Raw genomic sequence first — 23,245 nt, 5'->3', positions numbered from 1 at the left:
ACCTTACAGGAGGATTGGCAAGTCTTGTTGACCAGTAAGAAGCAGACGTCCAAGCTGAAGATGGGAGAATACGACGAGGAGTTCTCTGAAGCCTTCGCCGAGGGGTCACAGTTTCACGCTGACCTTTATCACATGGTCAATGACCTTTGCTCCGAGGGAGGTCATGAGCGCATGAAGAACACAGAGTTTGGATACATCAACGCTGTACACAAGATGCTTGAAGCAACAAGGGTTATTGCTTTCTCTTAGACTGCTTAACATGATTAACGATTACAGTCTTTTATGTGAGATAATAAGGGTATTAATTCCATGTGCAGTGTTCGGAGACAACTAGTGTTTTTGCTTTGTCCTTAAATTGCTTTCATGCTTAACGTGACCTAGGATAATAGTCTACTTGAAGAACTTAAGAATATAAGGACGTTTCCTTTGATCTACACTTTATCCACAAGATGCCAGAGGTAACATTGCTTTCCTCAAACAACATATTTCAGGGCTTAACAGGATAAGTTGTTCATTGTCCTTTTGGAATGCTCCATTTCATCTTGAGACAAAGAATGACATCTATGATAAGGATATTAGATAAATGTTCAGCAAATGTTACATTCTCTGCTCATAAGTCCAAGATGGTACAAAACTAGGAAATTAATGTAGATCATTGGCACTAAATAAAACATTTTGTAGATCATTATTGGGGCATTGCGTTTGTTTAAAGTCATTCCAAAATGTTATTCCTGGATTAAAGACCTTCTCTAAAAGGATGTATGGTTGTTGCGTGAATCCATGTGATCCATCACTTTCCCTAACACATCTTTACATGTATTCAGTACTTGTATTCCTTATGTGTATGCAGGCAGGGCTTGACATTAGCATTTACTTGAGTACCTCATAACACGGTTAAGCACAGCCTTAACAGTAAGCAATGCATTTCATTCATATCAACACCAATTAAGACATGCCCTGGGCACATGAGCAGTTGGGGCACCCACAAAATTCAAGTCCAGACCTCAGGACCCCTACGTTTCAAAATGTTTCATAGGGGTCATGCATTCAGACTCTAGAAAGATCAATCTGGAAACCCTTCCTAAAAAGTGAGCGTGGAGCCCTGATGATATAATACTAAATAGATACAGATAATAACACAACATGAAATTTGTGTAGGTGTTCTGCAATGCTTTAAATTGTAAGATAAAAGTAATATGAAAGTATAAATAAGATTATATAAAACTATTTCTATCATTCCAGCTGTAAATGCCGTCCATGTAATGTATATAATGTAGATAAAGAGATAAATTTTACTGCAAGTCTTTCATTTATATTTTATGTAACATTATTATGCAAATGTTTCTAATCACCTTGACTGAGTAACATGTGTGGCATAAAATAAATGTTCACCCTTTCATGACATCCTTTGCATTTAATGCGAGTGTAGTCTGAGTAGGAACCCATTAAACCCTGTGATCACTGGACCAAAGATCGGTGACAATAGGTACCCAGAAAAAGATGATTGATTGAAATCGATAGCAACTCTGTTTTAATGTAATCTGCATTCACAACTTTGAGATTGATTAGAGGACTTGCAATCAGTTGGAAACTATCACTACTCTAAGCTTCACTAAATGGGAACTTCTTCAGCAGCACTGGATTGCACACAGAGTGTATCAAGTTTAAGTCTGAAAGAGGGACAATCAATTTTTCTGTTGAAATAATATTGAGAAGGGTTTGAGTTATCTCAATCTGACCTTGAAGTCACACATGTAACATGATGTTCATTTTAATTCTACGTCCAAGATGTCTATGTCAGAGTTTATATATTAATAAAATCTTTACAAAATTGAAAACTGCATTATGTGTAAAAAAATGTCTAATTTAAAAAATTGCTTCTGTATGTCAGCGGACGATATAATCAGTGATGTGAGAAAGAGAGAGAGAAGACAGACAGACGAACAGATAGAGAGAGTGAGGGGGTATACAGAGAAGGGGGTATTATCAGATATATGTAGGATATTAACTAGATATTGATAATGAAAGAGGGAAACAGAGACAATATAGTTGAAAGAAAATATATAGCAGAGAACTGAAGCAAACGTGAGTGTATGGAGAACATCTGGGAACATCTAATCTCTTTACATCAAATGAGCTTGAGAAGGTCATAGGGAGAAGAAATTTCATAGAAGCATGCCGTGATCAAATCTATCAGTCGAGAGAGGGAAAGAGACGAAGCGAGGGAGAGAGAGAGAGAGGGAGACTAGAAAAAGAATGAGAGGAAAGTGATAAGACAGACCAAGAGTGATGCAACTAGAAAATGGTAGGACAAAATTCATGGATTAGACAACGTGAGAATGTTTTCTAAATAATCATACTAGATGCTTACCGGGTATTAAAACGTTAAAGCACAAAATAAACAAAAATAATACAATTATTTGGATGCAAGTGACTGGTTGAAGGTTTTGATAATTTAAGAGGACATACATGTATTAATAGAAGGACTTGTCTGCCAATTATTTCACAAACTCGACCAAAAAAAAAAAAACTGAACAATTATTTTAAAACATATTCCCCGATCTTCAAGCTCTAATTTCACTGATCAATTCTTATTTTTGTTAATATGAAATCATTATACAAGCATACAAACTGTTATTAAAGAATAGATAAGATAAGATAAAATTTGTACATACATCGGTCTACCATAAAAAAAAATAAAAAAAAGTCAGTGAAGTTCGAATAGACCTATGAAAATGACAACACAAAGAGAAAAAAACCAATCCTGATGGGACTTTAAGCACAATCTAGTGAAGGAAGACTAAAAAGTTATATTTTAAGTAATATAACTGTAACAACTATAAATGCGAGTGAGCAAAGCAATCAAGTTCTAGGGAAAATTTAAAAGAAGGGGCTCTATGTCGCTTTGAATTAGGGGCGCATGTTATGGGAACAGAATAGTAGGCACTTATCAGAAGGGAAAGGGATAGTTATTAGAAAAGAAAAGGTGCACGTATCAAAGTAATAAGGGCAAATCAGACAGGTATTTAATGAGGCACTAATTCTTGCACCTTAAAAGGGACACTCAATATATATGAAATAAGGCACTTGTAAAAATGTAAACATTAGCATTTTGAAAAGGGGCTATATAAAAAAGGGAGAAGGACACATCAGATTGAAAAAGTCGACTTATTAAAAAGGAAAAAGGGCACAAGTCAAATTTTTTTAAAAAAGGCAAATTTTCAGAGGTGAAAAGAGGGATTTCTTGCGCCTGATAAGAGGCACCCACTAGAGATAAAAAAGGCACTTCATAGTGTCAATTATTGGGGGTGAAAAGGGGGCATTTATGAGAAAAAAGGGGCACTCATCAGAAGGAAAAAGGGCACTTTTAAGAAAGGAAAAGTGACACGTGTCTAAATAGAAAGAGCACTTATCAGAAGGGGAAGGGGACAATCATTACAAATGAAAGGTGGCAGTTGTCGAAGTAAAACATGTACCTCTCAGATTTGAATAGGGCCAATTAACAGAGGTGAAGGGAGCACTTATCAGAGATGGTAAGGGGGCACTTCTCGTACCTGAACAGGGGCACTTACCAGAGATGAAAAAGGGCACTTATGAGAGTGGAAAAGGAACACATACTGCAAAAGAAAAGGGGCAATTGCGGAAGGAAAAGGGGCACTTATGAGATTTTAATAGGGGCATTTATCAGAGGTGAAAAGGGACATTTATGAGAAAGTGAAGGGGATCTTATGAAGAAAAAAAAGAGGGGTGCACACTTATTACAAAAGGAAGGGGTTCTTCTTACAATGGAAAATGGGCGCTTTTGGAGTACCTGAACAAGTGTGTGTGGGGCAAAATGATTGCCCCCCCCCCCTTCCCGGAACTGTATACAAGTAAATTGTATTTATTTATATGTATTTATAGAGAGGGAGCGATTCTGATATCATCACCAGCGGCGTAGCGTGGGCTCAGTCATCGGGAGGGGGGGGGGGGCATTTATTTATTTATCAGGGTAGCCCATTCACCAATAAGTAGTGGTCTTCCATGGGACCCTGAATAAACATGAACATATATACATCAAAAAGCATAACGTTTATACAGAACAGTTAAAATAAAATGTTATGGTACACTTAGAAAAATATAACCCAGCAATAATAGACGTGGCCTAAACGAATACTCGTTTGCAAAATAATAATAATAATAATAATAATAATAATAATATTAATAATAGGCATTTATATAGCGCCGTCTATCTAGACAATTCTAAAATTTTGCGAGTGGGCAAAAAACGAATGACATTTTTAATTTTGTATTTTGTAACCAAAAACACTAGGTAAAACTTAAATGTTGCATACGCAAACCTCGCTGACGAGAACGTAATACAAAACTCATATATTCGGTCACCTCGATTCGTATATGAGGATATTCTTGCGTCTCGTTTACCAACAAATTCTTGTTTTTATATGTTGCAAAAAAGTAAAGCGAAGAAGCGTGGTTAAAATGAAATATCTGTGATGATGCAGTAGCGTACCTATACGAGGGCACGTGCCCCCCCCCCCCCCCCATCGAATGAAGGAGATAAGGGGAGGGAAGAGATGAGAGCTAGGGGAGAGATGAAGGGAAAAGGAAGACAAGATGAGATTTAAAAAAATTATTGTATAAGGAGATAAATTGCTAGATTTGTTTTCCCTCAAAGACTATAGGCCTACTATTATAATGTGAATGCATCTCTTACAACAGATTATGATAAAGATGTATTACCTTGTTTAAAAAGATATGAATATGGTAAAGATAGTGAGATTATGGCCACTGCAAAAAAAAAGAAATTTTAAGCAAAATAAATGTTAAGAATCAGTTTTTGTTTACAGGTTTGATACTCATCATAAAATCAAATCGTGGTTTTCATCTGATTGTAAGAGTTGCCTTTGCATAAAAAGCATTTTCGAGCTATCTAAGTCCTTAAATAATTCTGGCGTTGTTTGTCTTCCCTCGCTCTCACACCTTCACCCCTTTATGTTTGGCCCTTCCCGTAGAAACAACACTGGTCATCATCTTTTAAACAAGATGTTTTATTATGAAACTTCATTTTCCTATTAATTTGTTTGCCATTTAATAGAAAGTGAAATAGAGTTTGGTCTGATCAGAGAACAACGAATGTGGGCCAATCTTTATTTGCAAGTATAAGGGGATTTTTATATGAGGAGAAACGTATACATGAACTGCCAAAATAATTGACTTTGTCAATAAACAAGTTTTGTAGCAAACTTTAAGAAGGGATGAAGTAAAACCATACATGGACTGTCGACATGATAACTACCAAATCTGCCATTGTCACTCATCTTCACGATGAAACAGAACTCATTCATTGCTGCTTTTCGCCGATGAAATGTGTAGCGCCATCTCTTGTTCAAAACATTATAAGATAGCGTTTCAGTCTAATCTTCCGGCACTGATATCTTAACTTGAACTTTATTGGAACACATTTTTAGTCCATTGGGGGCAAATAAATGCTTAAGATAGAGAAAAAAGCAGACAAAAAAATATATATATATATCTACATTTACATCATATTTGAAAAGTAGGCCTAATAATTGTCAATAAGTTTTGAAAAAAATTTCTCATCTAGTTACAGAAATGAGGGAAGAAAACAAAAAGGCAACAAAAGGTGAGGAATCCTTAACAAATATAAATTAATAAATAACACCAATGAGATTTCGGTACCCTGATACACTGACTGTATAGGAACTTCTTTAACATTAGTCATCTTAACATTTAGAGGAGAGAGGGTGAGGGGAGAACTAAAATGAGTGGTATAGAGGATTTGATTTTCACCATGATAGAGTACAAACTTGAATTAACGAGCTTAAAAAATCCCTGTTACGAATTGAACAAAAAAGTTCGTTTTAACGATTTAATTGCAGAGCATCGCTTTATTCTATGTTATTCTGAACTAAAGGTTTCAATAACGTTTAATAAAAAATATATTTTTAATATAGCTACCTATACAAAAAAATTCAACACCCGAAGTATATTGTTAAGATATTAGTGTGAATAGGCGGAGGTATCAACTTTTATGTAGCCATCAATTAACGCTATACCTTCATAGACGTCAGCAACATCATTTTCAGAACTTTTAATAACTTTTCTCAAGCCGGGAGTAGTGACAAGTGCAGCATGAAGTCATCTTCCTTTTGTCTCTTTTATGAACATTCTTTGAAACATAAATAAATACATACACTAGAAAATATTCACAGACAATATTCATAGGCAAGTGAAGAAAGTTGAAATAGCATGATTTGCATCAAGAAAAGAGAACAGAACATCGGCTAGGCATATCATAATTAAAGCTTGGTGTTGCTGTATTTCTATGAAAAAAGTACAGGATTCAAAGAGGTAGAATTTAATGAAATGTTGTCTACACACAATTGATCGCTTATACTAATCTAAAAATAGGATGGGAAAAAAATCCTTTCTTTAGTCAATTTTAAATCATTCAATAGAATTTTGAAATTAAATATAAAGTTATTGATGATATAGTTAGACATTCATGTCTCTTCGTGGCCGGGTTTTATTTTTTTTTGCCATAAGTCACCTAAATAAGTTAGCCCCTCCCTCCCTACCTAGCTTAGCCACCTCCCCCTCCCTCCTCCCCCTCATCCCTCGATCCTACCGCCTAACCCTTACAAAAAAGTTTGTAAGGGTTAGGCGGTAGGATCTATAAAAATGTTTTATAGAGATTCTATAGAAAAGTGGCCGGGCCACTTTTCTATAGAAATTCTATAGAAATTTATAACGTACCTCTATAGAATCTCTATAAATCATTCTATAGAATGGCCTATAGAAATTCTATAGATTTTTGTATAGAATTCTATAGAAGTTTTTTTGTAACTAAATTCTATATGACCATTTTTTACCAGTTGACATCTGGCCACCGATTAAACCATATTTATATGTACTCCTGCAATTGCTCCATCACAAAGATCATTTGAAGCAAAATACAGTTTATATTGTTAATTAAGTAGTGCGGAGATCTTACATACATTATACATGTTTTTACTGGTTAGTAAATTACATATCTATTTTACGTCTTAAGTTAAATGTTTAAAAAATCGGACATTATATTTGTCAATAATTGACTAAGAAAATATAAATCACAAAATTGATGTTAATTGTCACATTTGCTTGACAGATCATGATAATTACATTTTCTGTGAAAACATGCAAATTATCATGAATATGCATGAGATACATATCTTCATATAGAATTCTATAGAAAGTTAGATCTATAGGAAACTTACTCTATAGAATTCTATAGAGAAGACTGATTTCTATAGACATCCTTACAAATTCTATACTGAAGTGGGGACGCCATTTTTTATATCAAATTATCTATAGAAATTTAAATCTATAGAAAACTTATTCCATAGAATTCTATAGAGGAAACTCATTTCTATAGACAACCTTACAAATTCTATAGAGAATTAACTTTTCTATAGAAATTTAAATCTATATAGAAAACTTATTCTATAGAATTCTATAGAGGAAACTGATTTCTATATAGACAACCTTAAAAATTCTAAAGAGAACTAACTTTTCTATAGAAATTTAAATCTATAGAAAACTTATTCTATAGAATTCTATAGAGGAAACCGCTTTTTATAGAGAATCCTTAAAAGTTCTATAGAGAATCTGGAATGTTATAGAGTTCTATATATAGAACACTATAAAGCGTTCTATAGAATTCTATACAAATTTGTTGTAAGGGAATCAACCCCAATTGTTGGGGGCGGGGAAGGGATGAGTAGATTCTTACTGCTTAGTAGCGCCATAGCTTATTGATGACATAAACAGAATCATGTTGATAGACAGAGACCTATCTATCTCAAAACTAAAAAAAGAATGCCTTATTCCAGAGTTGACCCACTTTCTGTTTTGGTCATGTGATCAACGAATTACACTTCCTTGTCTAGTTTCCATTGACAATTGTTTTGTGCCATACAACGTAGTTTTCGTAGCATTACCGCGTTCGTGTTATTGAGTATCCCAACATAGATTGCTCTTTAGTACGCACTTCGATTGCAATTGTTTACGGATTTATCATCGACCGCAGTCGAGAGGTATGTGGAACAAGTTTGCACTTTGTTTGCATTTTTATTTGCTTTAGAGTAAATCTTGATTAAATATAATCATAGCGTGGATACGGATGATGATCTTTGTTCATTTGCGGAAGTTTGATTGACATAAGAGTTGTTTTAAAGCACGAAATCGAAATCTTTTGTTGTGTTCAATTCCGTGCACCGTACTAATTTGTACGATCAAAGCCCCCGCGTTAGATGGTGCAGTGAAGCCTCCTCGTGCACCGCCGGAGCTTCCCCGCTGAGTTGAGTTAACTGTGGTATGTGGGGGCGAAGAGTGAGTTCGGTTCAACTGTTATTGCATGCTAGAAAGTGATTGGTGGTAGCGATTGAGGGTAACCCAGTTCATGATGAAATCAAATGGATGTACTTTCGAATATGTTTAGAGTGTGTATGGGATGTCTTTGACTTTGTAGAAGAAGATTCTGCTCTGGATGAATATGAATTATTGTTGTTGAAATTGTTACTTTTAAGTCTTTGTTGATGTTCGATCTAATCTAGACCAAAAATGTATGTCTCTTTCGTTCGTTAGCCTCCTTTTGGGTAGAGTCCGCTCCTCTCTTTAGAGACAGGAGCAGGCCATAATAGGTTCTCCCTGTGCGAAGTTTACTGGCAATAGTGGCATGATTGTGCCTGTAAAGTCTAAGAATCTGCTAAAATTTCATTCTTTAGCGTATCTGATGCATTTACAGTTATACTCGGAAATTAGGCCTAGCTAGCTAGCTCCACTTACAAGCTTCACTGTATCATGCATTTAAGGGTCTTTTTTCAGGATTTTCCTTGGTGAAATTCAACTCCGTGTTCAAATTCTTGCAGCCGTATAGGCCTAGTGTTACTGTCAATAGATGCTAGATGACGTCATCTTCTTTCATGTACATTGTACATGTTTTCTTGTCACTTACATTTGTACATGTACATGTATGTTTTAGAATCCCAGAAGGCTAGAACTATTGAAATCCCCTTTTGCTTCCAAACGGCCATCACATTTTTTCTTCTTGATTGTTACAAAACAAGCACAGGGGAAAATTAAGTGAGTGAATGTTTAATAGTTTGCTACCCCATTCCCCCAATATAAAAAAGAGTTCAGCAATTAATCCCCAAGTTTCTGTTCAGTTGTTTCAGTGTCAGTTTTGTTATGCTGTGTAATAAGGAAGTAACCATGTCCAATTAAACCTTGTGATTATTATTTTACCTGCCTGCTAAGAAACCATGTACAATGTACTGTACAGTGTACATGGACATGCTTGGAGGTAAACAACCAGGGGAAAGATGGCTTTATAAAGGTACTATTATAGTGTACTGTATGTTCCATTTGCAGGCCCCTTCAAAAATGAAAAGGTTAAATTCCAACAGCATTTGAAAGATAATATCAATTTAAAAACTTCCCTCAAAACCAAGGGCTTGAAAATGTATTTTTGTGGGAAAATAACGACTGGTACCTACAGTGTACATGTACTGTAGTTGTCAACAGAGACTTTGGGGATTGCAGTCCTTTTATTAAATACAGGTAGTCTGATTTTCAGAACCTTGTTCCGAATGGTTGTATGTTTTATATTGCGCAAAGATTTAATCAGTTTAATTTTGGCCATTACAAGAAATGTGTTATTGATGTAGACAGATGCTCATGTACCCTTTACACTTTACAGATCATTTTATGTATGCTATTACCAAAGAAAAATAGAAGTCGGTTAGTCAGCTCAGTCACTCGATAGTGTCTGACAGTGAAGTCTAGAAACTAAACGAGTTTCCATGCATAATTTGAGTACTAGTACTCTTTTTTTTGTGTGTGTGTTTATTATAAGTTTTAGTTGGTAATTTTAAGTCAGACAATGGTGCGCTTAGAAACACCGGCATTATTATTACTAGGACACTGCTAATGTTTACAATTCACTATACAAAGTATACAGGTACAGTGTAAGTGCTTTTCACTGAAGTCTCTATCAGCACTTCATTATTAACAAATTCACAATTGATGCATACAGTATCATATAACAACACAAAACATTTCCAGTAGGGTCCTGGTATAAACTTCTTCCACTGATGTAAAAATAAAATCCTGAAGATCACAAAAAGGCACTTGTAAGGCCCTCCTCTTCCTCCTCTAGATGTGTGTGTGTTTGTGTAATTTGATTTTTATAGACGTGTATCAATCAGATATGATTATTTACGTCTGTGACCGACCTTAAACGTCACCATCCGAAAGACTTGACTCGGTTTCGAATCAGGGTCGCCTGAGTCAGTTTGTAGACGAAGATAGAGAGTTGACCAAGTGAACGTGCAGCTAGACCAACCCATCTCCCTAGATGTATTCATCATTATCTCTAATGGGATTTAATCTCATTCAGGAAACTGATTGATTACATCCGGGATGGGAGTATCTCTATCTTATCTTCCTGTTGATATGTATCAAGGAAGTAAACACAGACAAGACATGGTGAACCCCTGCCCTGTAGCTACATCATGTACTGTATGTTGACTGTATGTACTGTACATGTAGTGTAGAGCTGCTAGACCGGGATTAATTTAATTAAAACATTCTCTGGCCGAGTGGCAGATGCCAAACAGTCACATAATGTAGATACATGCATGTACATGTATAGGCCTACTGCAGGGGAAAATTTAATATTTATTTTTTGGGGGCTACTTTTCAAGCTTGCCTGCATACAAAAAAACACTCTAAAATTTGTTTTGCATTGAACTCTCTGCAAATTTATGGGGGCTCTTTTGGGCATTTTGGGGGCAAATTCGTCCTGAGCCCCGTGTATTTTTTTCACTGGTATACTGTACATGTAGTCCTCACCGATGTACACTGTATGTGTACATGTATGTTGACTGGCCCTTGTTTTGTCTCTGTGTTGCTATACCACTTTCATTATTCATACCTTCATCAGTTTATGCACCTGTCTGTCTGTCTGTGTGTACATGTATGAATTAGGAAGTTTTAGACAGCCCTGAACGTGTGCAGTATGTAGGCTTTGTGCTGTCGTGATCTCTGCTAAATTGAAATACTGGTAGCCGTAAATGAAAATCTTAAAATCTACCTATTGTACATTATGTCTTGGTGCTCACAAGGAATCGAACTCTCTATAAAATCCAGAAGTAAAATATCATACATGTATCTTGCTACATGCACAGTATGGAGCTGTAAAGCTAACACGGGATTAGATAAAATGCTTTAAGACAGCATGTTCATACTTTGAAGTTTGAACCTTTCTTTGATTTGAGTGGGGTCATTCATGTTAAAGTTAATTCTTGAGTAATGTGTTCATGTACTGTAGATACATGTACATTACATGTACGTCTACATAGCAATGGAAATCATATCGCATTTCACTCTGTAGCCTGCTACATGTACATGTGCAGTATGCCTTGAATTAGACATAGCAAATTCATCCATGTACAACTCTGTCCCAACTGTATGTATGTGCCAATTTTGTTTCAATTTTGATCTTGATCTCAAGGCTTCCATCTTTTGATTGTGGTGAGAACTGTTGTGAATTCATTTCATTTTCAATTATTCCCTATTGACACTGACTATTCTATCTCTGTTATTCTAAGCCATTCATCATAGCAGGGTGCAGGCGCAAACATAACAAATAAATCTTTCGGCCATTCTTTGAATTTTAATAGCAAAGGCTGAAAACTCTCCTGTCATAGAAGATAATGTTTGTGTTTGCAATGTCATGTGATAATACTATAGTAAAAATTGACAATTTAGGTTTTTTAATATAAATTTGAAAACATATGAACCACACTGTACAGTTGTACATATGATGCACATGTTACCATACAGGTACATGTAAGTTGAAAAAATAAGAAAACTTATTTGACAGAAAATGAAATGTGATTGTTCGTATGAGAGCAGTATGTTTTCATATTAAAGTGCGTCATCGTTGATATTTATAGATCATGATTGACTTGAAGGCCTTCTATTGTAGACATAATGAGACGCTCTCCAAATATGATCGTTCATCTTCATCGCTAATGAATTAGATCAATTTCTTATTATTGACCTCTTTTCTTCTCCCGAGCTCCCTCTCTTCCCCTCTCTTTCTCTCTCCCTCTCTCTCCCCCTGTCTCCACCTGTCTCCACCTCTCCCCCTCCTCTCTCTCTTTCTATCATTGTTAGATGAGGATAGTTTAAGAGCAATAATGATACAGGCCTAAGGTATAATGAGTGTAATAGCCCATTGGTATGACAGTATTGTTTGACAAAATTCAGTTTGATCGTCTTATGAGGCAGGTTCCCCCTACTAACAATCTACATACCGTATTATCATTAATACTCCTATGGTAGGCCTACCATTTGAACTTTAAAAAAAAAAAATTCAGTCAAATCAAAAGACAATGAGCACTACAGTTATCAACAATGAAATGTAGCCTTTCTGTACACCGATCTTAAATCAGCTTTCAGGACATGACAGTTGCTTCAGGATGTACATGTAGGCCTGGTATTAGAGGGAAGGGTTTCCTTCCTTCCCTCAACGGTGGCGTAGCATAATACATTCATCATCATATACAAATGTACCTCCATAAGTACTGCAACCAAAAATCATTGATTTTCTTATATTCTGATCTTTCCTTGGTAGTTGCTCAGAGAAGCTAAAGCAACTACCGGCAAACACAACAAACAAAAAAGAAAAAAATCCACCTCTGGAGTGTGGTTATTTTTATCGCCGGCATAAATTTCATTGAATTTTGCTGTTTAAATGCCCGCTCTTGAAACATCAGTAAATGATTTTGATTTTTTGGTCAAGTGACTCTCTGTGATTGTATGAGATCGCATTCAAAGCAGCGATAAGTTGCTCATTACGTTCTACTCACCAGAATGAGCAAAAGTCTTAATTAGCCATTTTTATCGTGGTGTTCCAGATTAAAACACAGTAACAGTTATGAAAGCTGGATTAACTTTATGGTCCTTAAAGGTAAAGACCAGTATTGGAAACGCCCCTACATGTATTTCAAAAAATGAAATGCAAGCTCTTATTACCAATCATGTGAAAGAATATGTTTTGAATAATACATGATGATAAAAATGATGATAAAAATGTTGACGGGAAACCGCCTTCTAATTGATATATTTGGTAAATTAGTGTATCTCTCGCCTGTTGAGAGATACAAATGCATGTGTCGCACACGTGTGTGTAGTCCCATATACATCTTTCTGTGTACAGTGATTCTAACTTTATGAAGACTTGGCCAAATTTCTTATCATTTTGATGATTCCAGAACCTTGCAGTACATCTATGCTAGATGATCAACCTTTTCTGATCGATTCCACAATGTTTCTTTCACAATGCAATCGCATGACCATAACTGGTCTTTAGCTTTAAATCAAGTCCTATTATTCAGCAAATCTCAATTAGCAAGATAGTAGTGTACAGTGTAATATATAGATTTTTTTTTGCAGACTAATTATAAAATAAACAGACTGGGAATGAAGTGTTTCTGCGCAGAGACTATAAGATGATTAAGATGATGGTCATTATTTCTTATCATCCCAGTAGAGGATACTTTAAAGGTCACATATTAATATTTAATGAAATACTTCAATCTGTATTGTATTACACATGTAATTTACTACGGTCCTCAACTACCCATTACGATCCCTTCTAATCCATCATACTAATTCTCGCTACCCCAAATAGCGATTCTGCCGAGATCCGGGGAAAATCCTGAAACCGCGCATTGCATTATGGGATAGCTTTTCGACATTACAGCTTCCTGTGCAGGCGCGCGATAGCGCAAACGTAAAACGCCGTCGCCACACAACGTGTATGCACCGAATATGTCGTCTGCTCGGTCTTGTTTTTTTTTCGCAAATATTTCAACGTTTATTTGAACATTTCATTCGTTGTTTTTTGCGTCTTTTGACATCAGTGACGATGGTTTTCTTTGGTGAGGCTGCACAGTGCTGGGCTCATGATTCCAAGCGTAAGAACCCTGAAAAATGGGGGTGGATGAAGGCCGTGACTTGGGATGGGACTCTATACCGGAAGTTGTAGTGACGACCCGAGAGAGTGAAAATTACCTCGTCTCGCGAATTTCGAGATTTTCGTACCTATTTAGGGTAGCGAGAATTTGCCGTCACTATTGCTGCTATTTTCCGCTTATCCTGTACTGTACTTTTTTAAAACAGTTTCTACTTAATCTTTTCTTTATTCTGCAGGCAGACGTTATTAGGGGTGCTTCCAGACCCTTAAATTTAACAATGAACCCCCAGAGTTTAAACATGGGGCTCCACATCAACATTTTGGAAGGGGGTCAAGATTGAACTTTGAAGAATCTGAATGCATACCGGTACCGGTACTCTTTATAGGCCTGTCTTCTTCATCAGACCGAAGTTGCAAAATAACCCGCTATTATTAACTAGCCTGATCTCAAATTAGTAGTTTGCGTCTTCATCAGCCTGCAGTTGCAATTAGCGGGCTATTTGGTCGAGAAAATATCCTAAGAAATCTTGGTTGTTTCCAAAATAACCTTGCTTTTTGGTAAATAGCAGGCTAATATGCCGCCGTCCTAGCTAGTTTGTGATGAGCGTATCAGTTTGGGGAAGAAGCAATTTTGAACTTCGGGAAAATATCCTGTGTTTGAAAATAGCGTAGGTTATTTTTCAACTTTGGTCTGATGAGGACAGCCCTAAATGTGATTTGAGGTGCCCATGTGTCTGGCTGCCCGATAATTCTGAGCCCTGTCTGTAGATGTAGCCTACTGTAGATGCATTGTAAATCAGGAAACCATGTGAATAAACGATACAATGTGTACATATGTGAATACTGCTTAAAAGTGTCTTCCTACATACATGCATTCTTGTTGTAATACCTACCGGTACATGTACATGTACATGTAACTCTCACTAGCGATTCATCTTCCTCTTTTTTTTTCCTTCTTTTTCTCTGTCTGCATACTTCTTTTTTCCCCTTCCCTCTTTTTCTCATTCTTGGTCTTGCTACATACATGTTGTAGAAGTATGGGGGTAGTCTTTATTTCCTTTTCTTCTTCTTTATGTTCTTATTGCTCCCCATCCCTACTAATTTTGTACAGGTGTCAGGTACTCCTTTATTTTAATAGGCCAACCACTTCATGCTTGAAAAAATAAAGTTGTGTGTGTATGGGGGGGGGGGGGGGGGGCTATCCAGACTTTTTATGCCTCCGTTACGAAGTAGCCGGAGGCATTATGTTTTCGGGTTGTCCGTCCGTCCGTCCGTCCGTCCGTCCGTCCGTACGTCTGTACGTACGTCTGTACGTACGTCCCGTTCTCGTGATCACGTTATCTGAAGAACGGATCAATGGATTCCTACCAAACTTTGGTCATTTATGTATCTAGCAAAGTCGATGAACTGATTAGATTTTGGGGTCACGAGGTCAAAGGTCAAAGGTCACAGGGCTCATTATGTATGCAAAAACAGCTCGTGATCGCGTTATCTGAAGAACCGATTGATGGATTCCTGCCAAACTTTGGTCATGTATGTATCTTGTAGAGTCAATGAACTGATTAGATTTTGGCGTCACGAGGTCAAAGGTCAAAGGTCACAGGGCTCATTATGTATGCAAAACGGCTCGTGATCGCGTTATCTGAAGAACCGATAGATGGATTCCTGCCAAACTTTGGTCATGTATGTATCTTGCAGAGCCAATGAACTGATTAGATTTTGGGGTCACGAGGTCAAAAGTCAAAGGTCACAGGGCTCATTATGTATGCAAAAACAGCTTGTGATCGCGTTATCTCAAGAACCGATTGATGGATTCCTGCCAAACTTAGGTCATGTATGTTACTTGCAGAGCCGATGAACTTATTAGATTTTGGGTAACGAGGTCAAAGGTCAAAGGTCACAGCGCCCATTATGTATGCAAAAACAGCTTGTGATCGCGTTATTATTAGAACAGATTGATGGATTCCTGCCAAACTTAGATCATTTATGTATCTTGCAGAGCCAATGAACTGTGTAGATTCTTGGTTCATAAGGTCCAAGGTCATGGGCTCATTATGTATGCAAAAATAGCTTGTGAACGCATTCTCATTAGAACTGACAGATGGATTACTATTTAACTCTGGATATCTTGCAGAGCCAATGAGCTGAGTAAATATTAGGATCATGAGGTCAAAGTTCAAAGGGTCATATATGTATATGAGAAATTGTTTGTAATCACGATATTCTGAGAACCTGTTAATGGATTACAATTGAACTTGAATTTGAAAAATTTCTTCCGTTTTGGTTTGTAAAATTGCTCTATGACGGAGGCATCATTTTCGACTGCGCGCAGTCGAATTCCATCTAGTTTATTTTGATCTTTGCCAATTGATTTTTCTTCCACTGCTCTCCCTCTGCTCTCCCTCTCTTTTTGTGTAGGTCGATGGAGGTGCTAAAAATGACCCATGTTTTATTCAAGAGATATTTCTTTTCCTCCTCTAGATCAATAAGAAAGTGACCCCACAATATTCCAATCCAGGTCTTATTGACACAGCTTCTGGTTTCAGGGAAACTAGCTTCTTTGGTATTTATGAAAGATTAATGATGAAATTAATCTTCTGCTTGGTTGGAGATCGACCCCGTGTCCACACACAACATTGTCCGTGATTAGGCGTGATTAGTTATACCGTTTCGGGATAGTTATACGATGAAATTGTGTGTGGACGCTTAGCAACAATACGTTGTTTAACGAAACGTCGTATAATGAAACGTGGGTTTGGGCATCGTTTTGAACTAGAACTCAATAAAGAATCATGCCTAATCACGGAATGTGTCGTGTGTGGACGTAACTAGTATAACTAGTCGAACTAGAATGGTATAACTAGGCGGGGCTTATACGAGTAGAGTTTCGGGATTACTTTCTTGTGTGTGTGGACACCCTGGAATTTATACGATGATTCTTTATACAACGATTCGTTATAGAGTTTCGGGATAAATTGTTTTGTGTGTGGAAACGGCTGTGAGAAATGTATACTGCAGTATGTATGAAGAATATACAGATAATTGCTATCTGATGTTGTCAGGCTGTTATTTGCTGGTGATTATTATAAATGACATTCATGTACTTCAATGTGGATTGTCCTGACTCCTGAGTCCTGTATTGTGATGCCTTTGCTTTGATTCGGCTACATGTACATGTAAGAAGTGGATTACTACAATGTGCCTCACAGTTGTTATCATTATTACCCCTAGCAGAGATGCCGACCAGTAAAAAAATAAAAATATAAGAAAAACGATTTATCGTACTAAATAAATCGTATTTAGTACGATAAATCGTTTTTCTTATATTTTTATCTTTTTAAACCCATAAAAACCATGGAATCGCATAGGAACATGTACAAGTAAACTCAGCAACCCCAGTAAAAACTTTGCTCTACAATTTTCTCTTTAAATTTTAATGAAAGAGTAAACATTTTACTTGACCATACCTACCATTTTTCTGAAATTTTACTGGCCCAGGGCCAACAGACCATTGATAGTGTCTAGTTTTCGTGAAAATCTGAATTTTTAGGATAATCAGTCTGTTTTTGTTTTGTGTCGAGAGGTTGGCATCTCTGCCATAGTAGTTACTGGATAAGCTACATGTAGTTTGCATTCGAGAGTGCTCCATCTGACATTTTCAACTTAATTCTTTCAGCTAGAAATAAGTAAATAATACATGATCATGTCATTTTACTTATAAATGTATAACATTTTCAATAGAGCTGAAATTCCATTGCATTTTGCATACCACATGTTGTGATTATCTTTTTCCAAATATTGAATATATTCGTTCATGTCATCAAGCTATTTTAAAACAAAACCATCAGATGCAATCAGCCCATGCCAATCACATCCCTATTGAAGCCGTATCTATTATTCTCATTACTGCATGGCTCTAGCTCCAGCTTAAATCCATTTATTTTAATTTGATTTGATTTGGTAAGCATGCGGTGCCATGATTGGAATTCACCGCAATGAATATCTATTGGCTCTACTTTAGAAGGTTATGATCATCGAACCACTACACTATAGGACAATGTTCATATGTACAGTACATTAGGTCTACAATACATGTACAGTACTCTTACTTAATTTATTTGGGGTCATTTTGATTTGTGACTACATGTACATGTACCCCTTCAACATGTGGGTATTAAAATTAAAATGCAGTGTTAAATTTGTGGTGTTGGGTTATGAGAAGCTTCAAAAATTAGTTTTACTTTGTAATCCCAAAAGTTGAAAAAATGATGATTAAATGTCATTGAGTTATAATTCAACCCATAGTAAAAATGTGAATTCAGAAGGAGAATGAGGGAGAGGGGGAGGGGGGGGGGGAGGGGGGGGGGAGGGGGGGAGGGGGGGGGAGGGGGGGGGGGGGGAGGGGGGGGGGGAGGGGGAGGGGGGGGGGGGGGGGGGGGGGGAGGGGGAGGGGGGGGGGGGAGGAGGAGGAGGACTGGCTTATTGTGTGACATGTGACCAAGCCATGCATGTTGCTGGTACATGTATATTTGCTTCCCACTTGATAAGTGTTAGATTTGACAGCTTTTTAATTTAATAATCATCTGCTGTCTAATGTGTTAATGGTATTGATTTCTCACATGTAATACAGTCTGTAACTATCTGCCTGGTTTGCAGCTGTGAATGCTCTACATGTACATGTACAATCCTTGTATGGATGATAAACGCTCCTGAATTGTATGCATTGAAAACATCAAAACTCAAAAGAGAGTATACTTGTACTTGTACTTATCATATGCGAATGAGGATCAGTATTCAAATTAAAGAAAAGCAAAAACAACACAATTTGCAGAACAGAAGAAAAGGGTATCATATATTTAAAGGAGGAAGGGATGGATGGTGGTAGAGGGGGGGGGGGGGGGAGGGGGGGGGGGTGTGTGGCAACTGTTCTTACTGGTAAATCCAAATGATCTGTGATGGCATTTATTTCACTCTATTTCCTGCTCTCATTATATTCTCTTGTGACTTTTCCCCCTTTATTTACCTACTGTAAATTCATTTACCCACCCTCTCTCCACTATGAAGACTGGTTCTCAATTCTCAAATATTGACAGACATTTTTAACCTGTTAAGTAGCCCAGAAAAATGATAACATTATTTGTGTTTATGTTGAGTCTTGAATGTTTACAAACATAACTCAGTGTTGTGTACTTTTTAACTCAGTGTTGTGTACTTTTTAACTCAGTGTTGTGTACTTTTTAACTCAGTGTTATGTACTTTTTGGAAGGTAAATATTGGAGCACACTCATGAATGACTTCATTTTACAGTATTTGCCCACAGATATTGATAATAAAGTTGGTTTTGATACATGTAAAACCAGAAATATGAGAGAAACAATCCAAGTACAGAGCCTGTTTTAAAGCAGTATGCTATCAGCCTAGTCTAAAAATGCAGACACTGTTTAATACAAAACCTGATGGACAGGACCTTGTGCCTGCAAACGAGTGTGACACTTGAAAGTAGGCCTACAGTGTATGGTATACTTTTTTTAAATGTGGCTTCTAAAAATTTATTCACATGTATTGAATGGTAAACATGCATGTGAATACAATATTTTCACATAATTTACAACAGGCATTGAAGCTGTTTATGGTCCATTTTGACATTCATGTCAAAGCTTCATACATGTAGTTGTAAATTATATTACTGTAATCCTTGTCGAATATCAGTGCTTAATTACAAATTACATGTAAACTTACCCCCCAAAATTGGGTAAAAAGTATACATACTGTACATGTATACTTTTTACCCATTTTTGTTGGTGTACATGTACATGTAGGTCTAATAGTATCTTGAATACTCCCGTGTTGTGTACAGTACACCAATCTGTGTACGGTGGACTTGAATGTGAGTCTGTGCAGAGGAAATCCATGTAGTTGAGGCTAGGCTATAAGAATATGAAAAACTGCCAACTCTGTTGTGCTGTCCACACGTATCAGAAACCCAATGGTTTGAGTAGCTTGGTCAGTCGGTCAGTCAGTCACCTTGTAGCTGGACGATCACCCCATGGATGCTTGGCTGGCTGCCTGGCTTGCTGCCTGGCTCCAGACCGCCCTGTCCTGTCCTGGCTGGGTGGACGCTCGATGCCTTCCAGCTCATACATGTACATGATCAAACTGTTTCACTTGACTTGCTATATAGTCTGTTCAGACAGAGAATTTGTACGAAACTTGAATTAAAAAAAAACAACAGAATCATAAAAATGGGAAAGGGGCACACACAGTGGATGACAACATTGTATAGTACCGGTAAACGGCCATTGCAGCAATCAGGCGATGGAAGAGCTTAATTTGATTTAATTTAATTTAATTGAATTTAATTGTAATTTAAAAGAAACTTATTGATCAAAGTAGAAACGAACGAACGACTGGATGACAACATTGTGTACTGGTAAACACCATTAAGAAGGAACTAGTTTTGAAGAGAAGAGGTCTGTTGACATGATGGTTGACCAAACATCAATGCGTGCTCAGTTGTTTTTCGTACGATACAAAATTCTGCCAAGAATGCAACCCTGATTCTTTATTGTCATTTTGTTTGAAACCAAGCTCAGCCATTCTTTGCGCTGTACAATGTTTCGTTATTCAGTACTATATTTCTTTAGGGCCTATACAACTTTTGTTAAATGATGATCAGACTCAAAATAACGGTAGATGAATTACTTATCGTGTACATGAAGCTACAGTCAAACCTAGATAGTGACCACCCAAGGGAAACACAAAAAGTGGTCTTTGAAGACAAGTTCCTTTACATGTTTCAACAAGAAACCTTTTTCAAGGGAAACAACAAATGTGGTCTTTGTAGACAGTGATCACTGATCACTAAAGCAATTTTGACTGTACATGTATATGGTTTTTGGACAGGTACATCATGATGAATTGAGTAGTCTGAAAGAGAGATTAGAGCTCATGCTTGATAAGAGCACTTTCCATCACTTACCCTTAATACCTCATCTGCTTCACTCAATCTTTCATCAAGTTCACTGTTACTTGAAGCCAGTTGTAGGCGCAATGATGCCAATGAGTAACTCAATATAGCATCTCAAATCCGTATGGAAAGAATACTGAATGGAGACACAGAAATCAACCTCAATATTAAGCAGATGATCATTATACGCAGGCTCCCTGAAGGAAAATTTTCACAGGATATTCAGAATGTGATTTTTGTACACTGGTTTCCGTCGAATAAATTAGAAACAACGTTTCAATTGTAATTGAAAATAATGGTCTTAATAGGATATGTAAACATGTTCTCTTTCATGTCTTAATGTGATTTTAACGGAAATTAAACAACTGGTCTTTGACTCTTTATAGAAGGTGTTTTTTTTATAGAGGTAATCACTTTATATGGACTATGCCCTTTACAGTCCTCCCCCAAAAATAGAACCTGTCTAAAAATGTGCTCAAGAAAATGCTGATATTTTTTGTAGTTGTTGTTTATATCATTTCTTTATTCAAGAAAAGTAAAATACAAACAGATTAAACATAAACATGATAATAAAAAGTTGCAATTATATCAGTATAATCAGTTCGTTTGCTTATAAATATTTTGCTTCAAATATAGACGGTATGGAAACCAACTTTTAGCCTGGGCATCGCTGAATTTAGAATGCCTGTATGCCTATCAGTAGTGTATGAATCACAGTTTCCAACTGTAAAATCAGTTTGTACTTTCAATCTGAGGTCGATGGGGTTCATCATCCTGACCCAACTGCAATTAAAATAGCAGACACTGAAAGTGAGACCTGACAGAGGGAAGAGATAAACATCAACATTCTCACCTTACCTCCTGTTTCATATCCCTCCCTCCCTGCCTGTTGGGCACTAGACTATGGAGGCCCATTTACATTCCAGAAAAAAATAATTTGGAACCATTTTTACTATTCACACTATCTATTCACAAGATTACTGCTTGCTTATTCTGTTGTTGTTGTTGTTTTTTTGTTTTTTTTTTGGGGGGGGGGGGGTGGTGAGTTGCGCGCATGGGCAACTTGTCTCTGCTCTGTATGCAGAAGTACATTGTAAGGAGAGTCAGGTAAACACACAAATAAACAGACTACATTGTAGTTCACCAGTGTTTTAAGCGCAACCATTTACACTGCATAATTTGGTGCAATTTCGGTGAAGTCTAATAAACCACACTCCAGGATGGAGTTTTCGTAGTGACTTTTTGAAGGTTTACTGATTGATCTCATGAATATCTGAAGCTGAAGCTCATTCAGGCAAGGCTGGTGGGAGGATGGGTTAGGATGGGATGATGGAGAGATGATGATAGCGATACCAGATGAACAGTTTGAGTGGGCCATTAGTTAATATGGTATGCCGATTGTACGATAGTAACTGTAAAATAAGTTTCCATGAACATACAAGTGAATAGGGAATCTAGGGAGCCGGGTATTGGGTGGGGGGGGGGGGTGGAAATAGCATCTCCTTTTCATGGACCACAAATGCTCAAGCCATCACTACAGTTCAGAACAGAAAGTATTAAAGTGGACTTTCTATGTGGTTGTGTGTCATCTCATAGCATGATGCCTTGATCTATGAAGATGGGTTTCAGTTTCGTGCAGAGCTTACGGTATAATAAATGTGGGCTTTCCAGTCAGTCCTACATGTACATGTACATGTATAGAACTGTTAGATAAAGGGGTCAAACTTGCCCTTCAGCTGCCCATGACTGAAGACCGGCCTTCACCTTCCTATGAACCATGGTGGACAGCATTCAATAGCTGTAAACACAATTGTAACAAATTTGTATATTTTCGTGGGGAGACGGCAACTATTTGTGCAGTTTTTGTTTATGTTTGTAGCAGAAGGATTGACGCATCAGACGTACTGTATTAAAGGCAGTGTGAAAACCGTTCACCGTACCGTAGTATCTTTGATTACAAACAACCAACGTTAGAGTTCAAAGACGACATGTATTTTAATACACATGAAGTGATTGACAGATTTAAGTTTGATGCATGATTTTATTGGGTCCATAGCACCTGTATTTAACCTTTATAATCCACAACTACTGTACTCTAAAAGAAAGCAGAATGGTATTAAAGATGAAGTTGAGTTCTGGTCATGCGATTGCATTGTGAAAGAAACGGTGTGGAACCGACCAGAAAAGGTTGATCATCTAGCATATAAGAATTTGTGTGTATTGCAAGGTTC

The 23,245-nt window shown here is 37.0% G+C and overlaps 2 protein-coding genes across 11 annotated transcripts in view; both read left to right on the top strand.

Moving 5' to 3' along the window:
• LOC582795 (protein CASC1) overlaps positions 1-1,808 on the top strand; it is a 32,725-nt gene extending 30,917 nt beyond the window's left edge. For 3 of the 5 annotated variants that reach the window (XM_011668708.2, XM_030989036.1, XM_030989037.1), the window contains one exon: positions 10-1,451. In XM_011668708.2, coding sequence (XP_011667010.2) covers positions 10-249 — 240 coding nt within the window. In that variant the 3' untranslated portion in view covers positions 250-1,451. Of the gene's footprint in view, positions 1-9 lie in introns of all 5 variants that reach the window. The other 2 variants (XM_030989038.1, XM_030989039.1) reach the window with 1 other exon arrangement.
• A 6,177-nt stretch (positions 1,809-7,985) lies between these two features.
• LOC574986 (liprin-beta-1) overlaps positions 7,986-23,245 on the top strand; it is a 95,354-nt gene continuing 80,094 nt past the window's right edge. For 5 of the 6 annotated variants that reach the window (XM_030989031.1, XM_030989032.1, XM_030989034.1 and 2 more), the window contains exon 1: positions 7,986-8,096. The gene's annotated coding sequence lies outside the window, so the exon portion shown is untranslated. Of the gene's footprint in view, positions 8,097-8,125; positions 8,392-23,245 lie in introns of those variants that run through there. The other variant, XM_030989030.1, reaches the window with a different exon arrangement.

This window comes from Strongylocentrotus purpuratus, unplaced genomic scaffold (genome assembly GCF_000002235.5).
Source record: "Strongylocentrotus purpuratus isolate Spur 01 unplaced genomic scaffold, Spur_5.0 spur5_scaffold_18, whole genome shotgun sequence".
Lineage (NCBI taxonomy): Eukaryota > Metazoa > Echinodermata > Echinoidea > Camarodonta > Strongylocentrotidae > Strongylocentrotus > Strongylocentrotus purpuratus.
The sequence above is the reverse complement of the archived record's forward strand: the minus strand, read 5'-3'. Positions and strand labels throughout refer to the sequence as shown.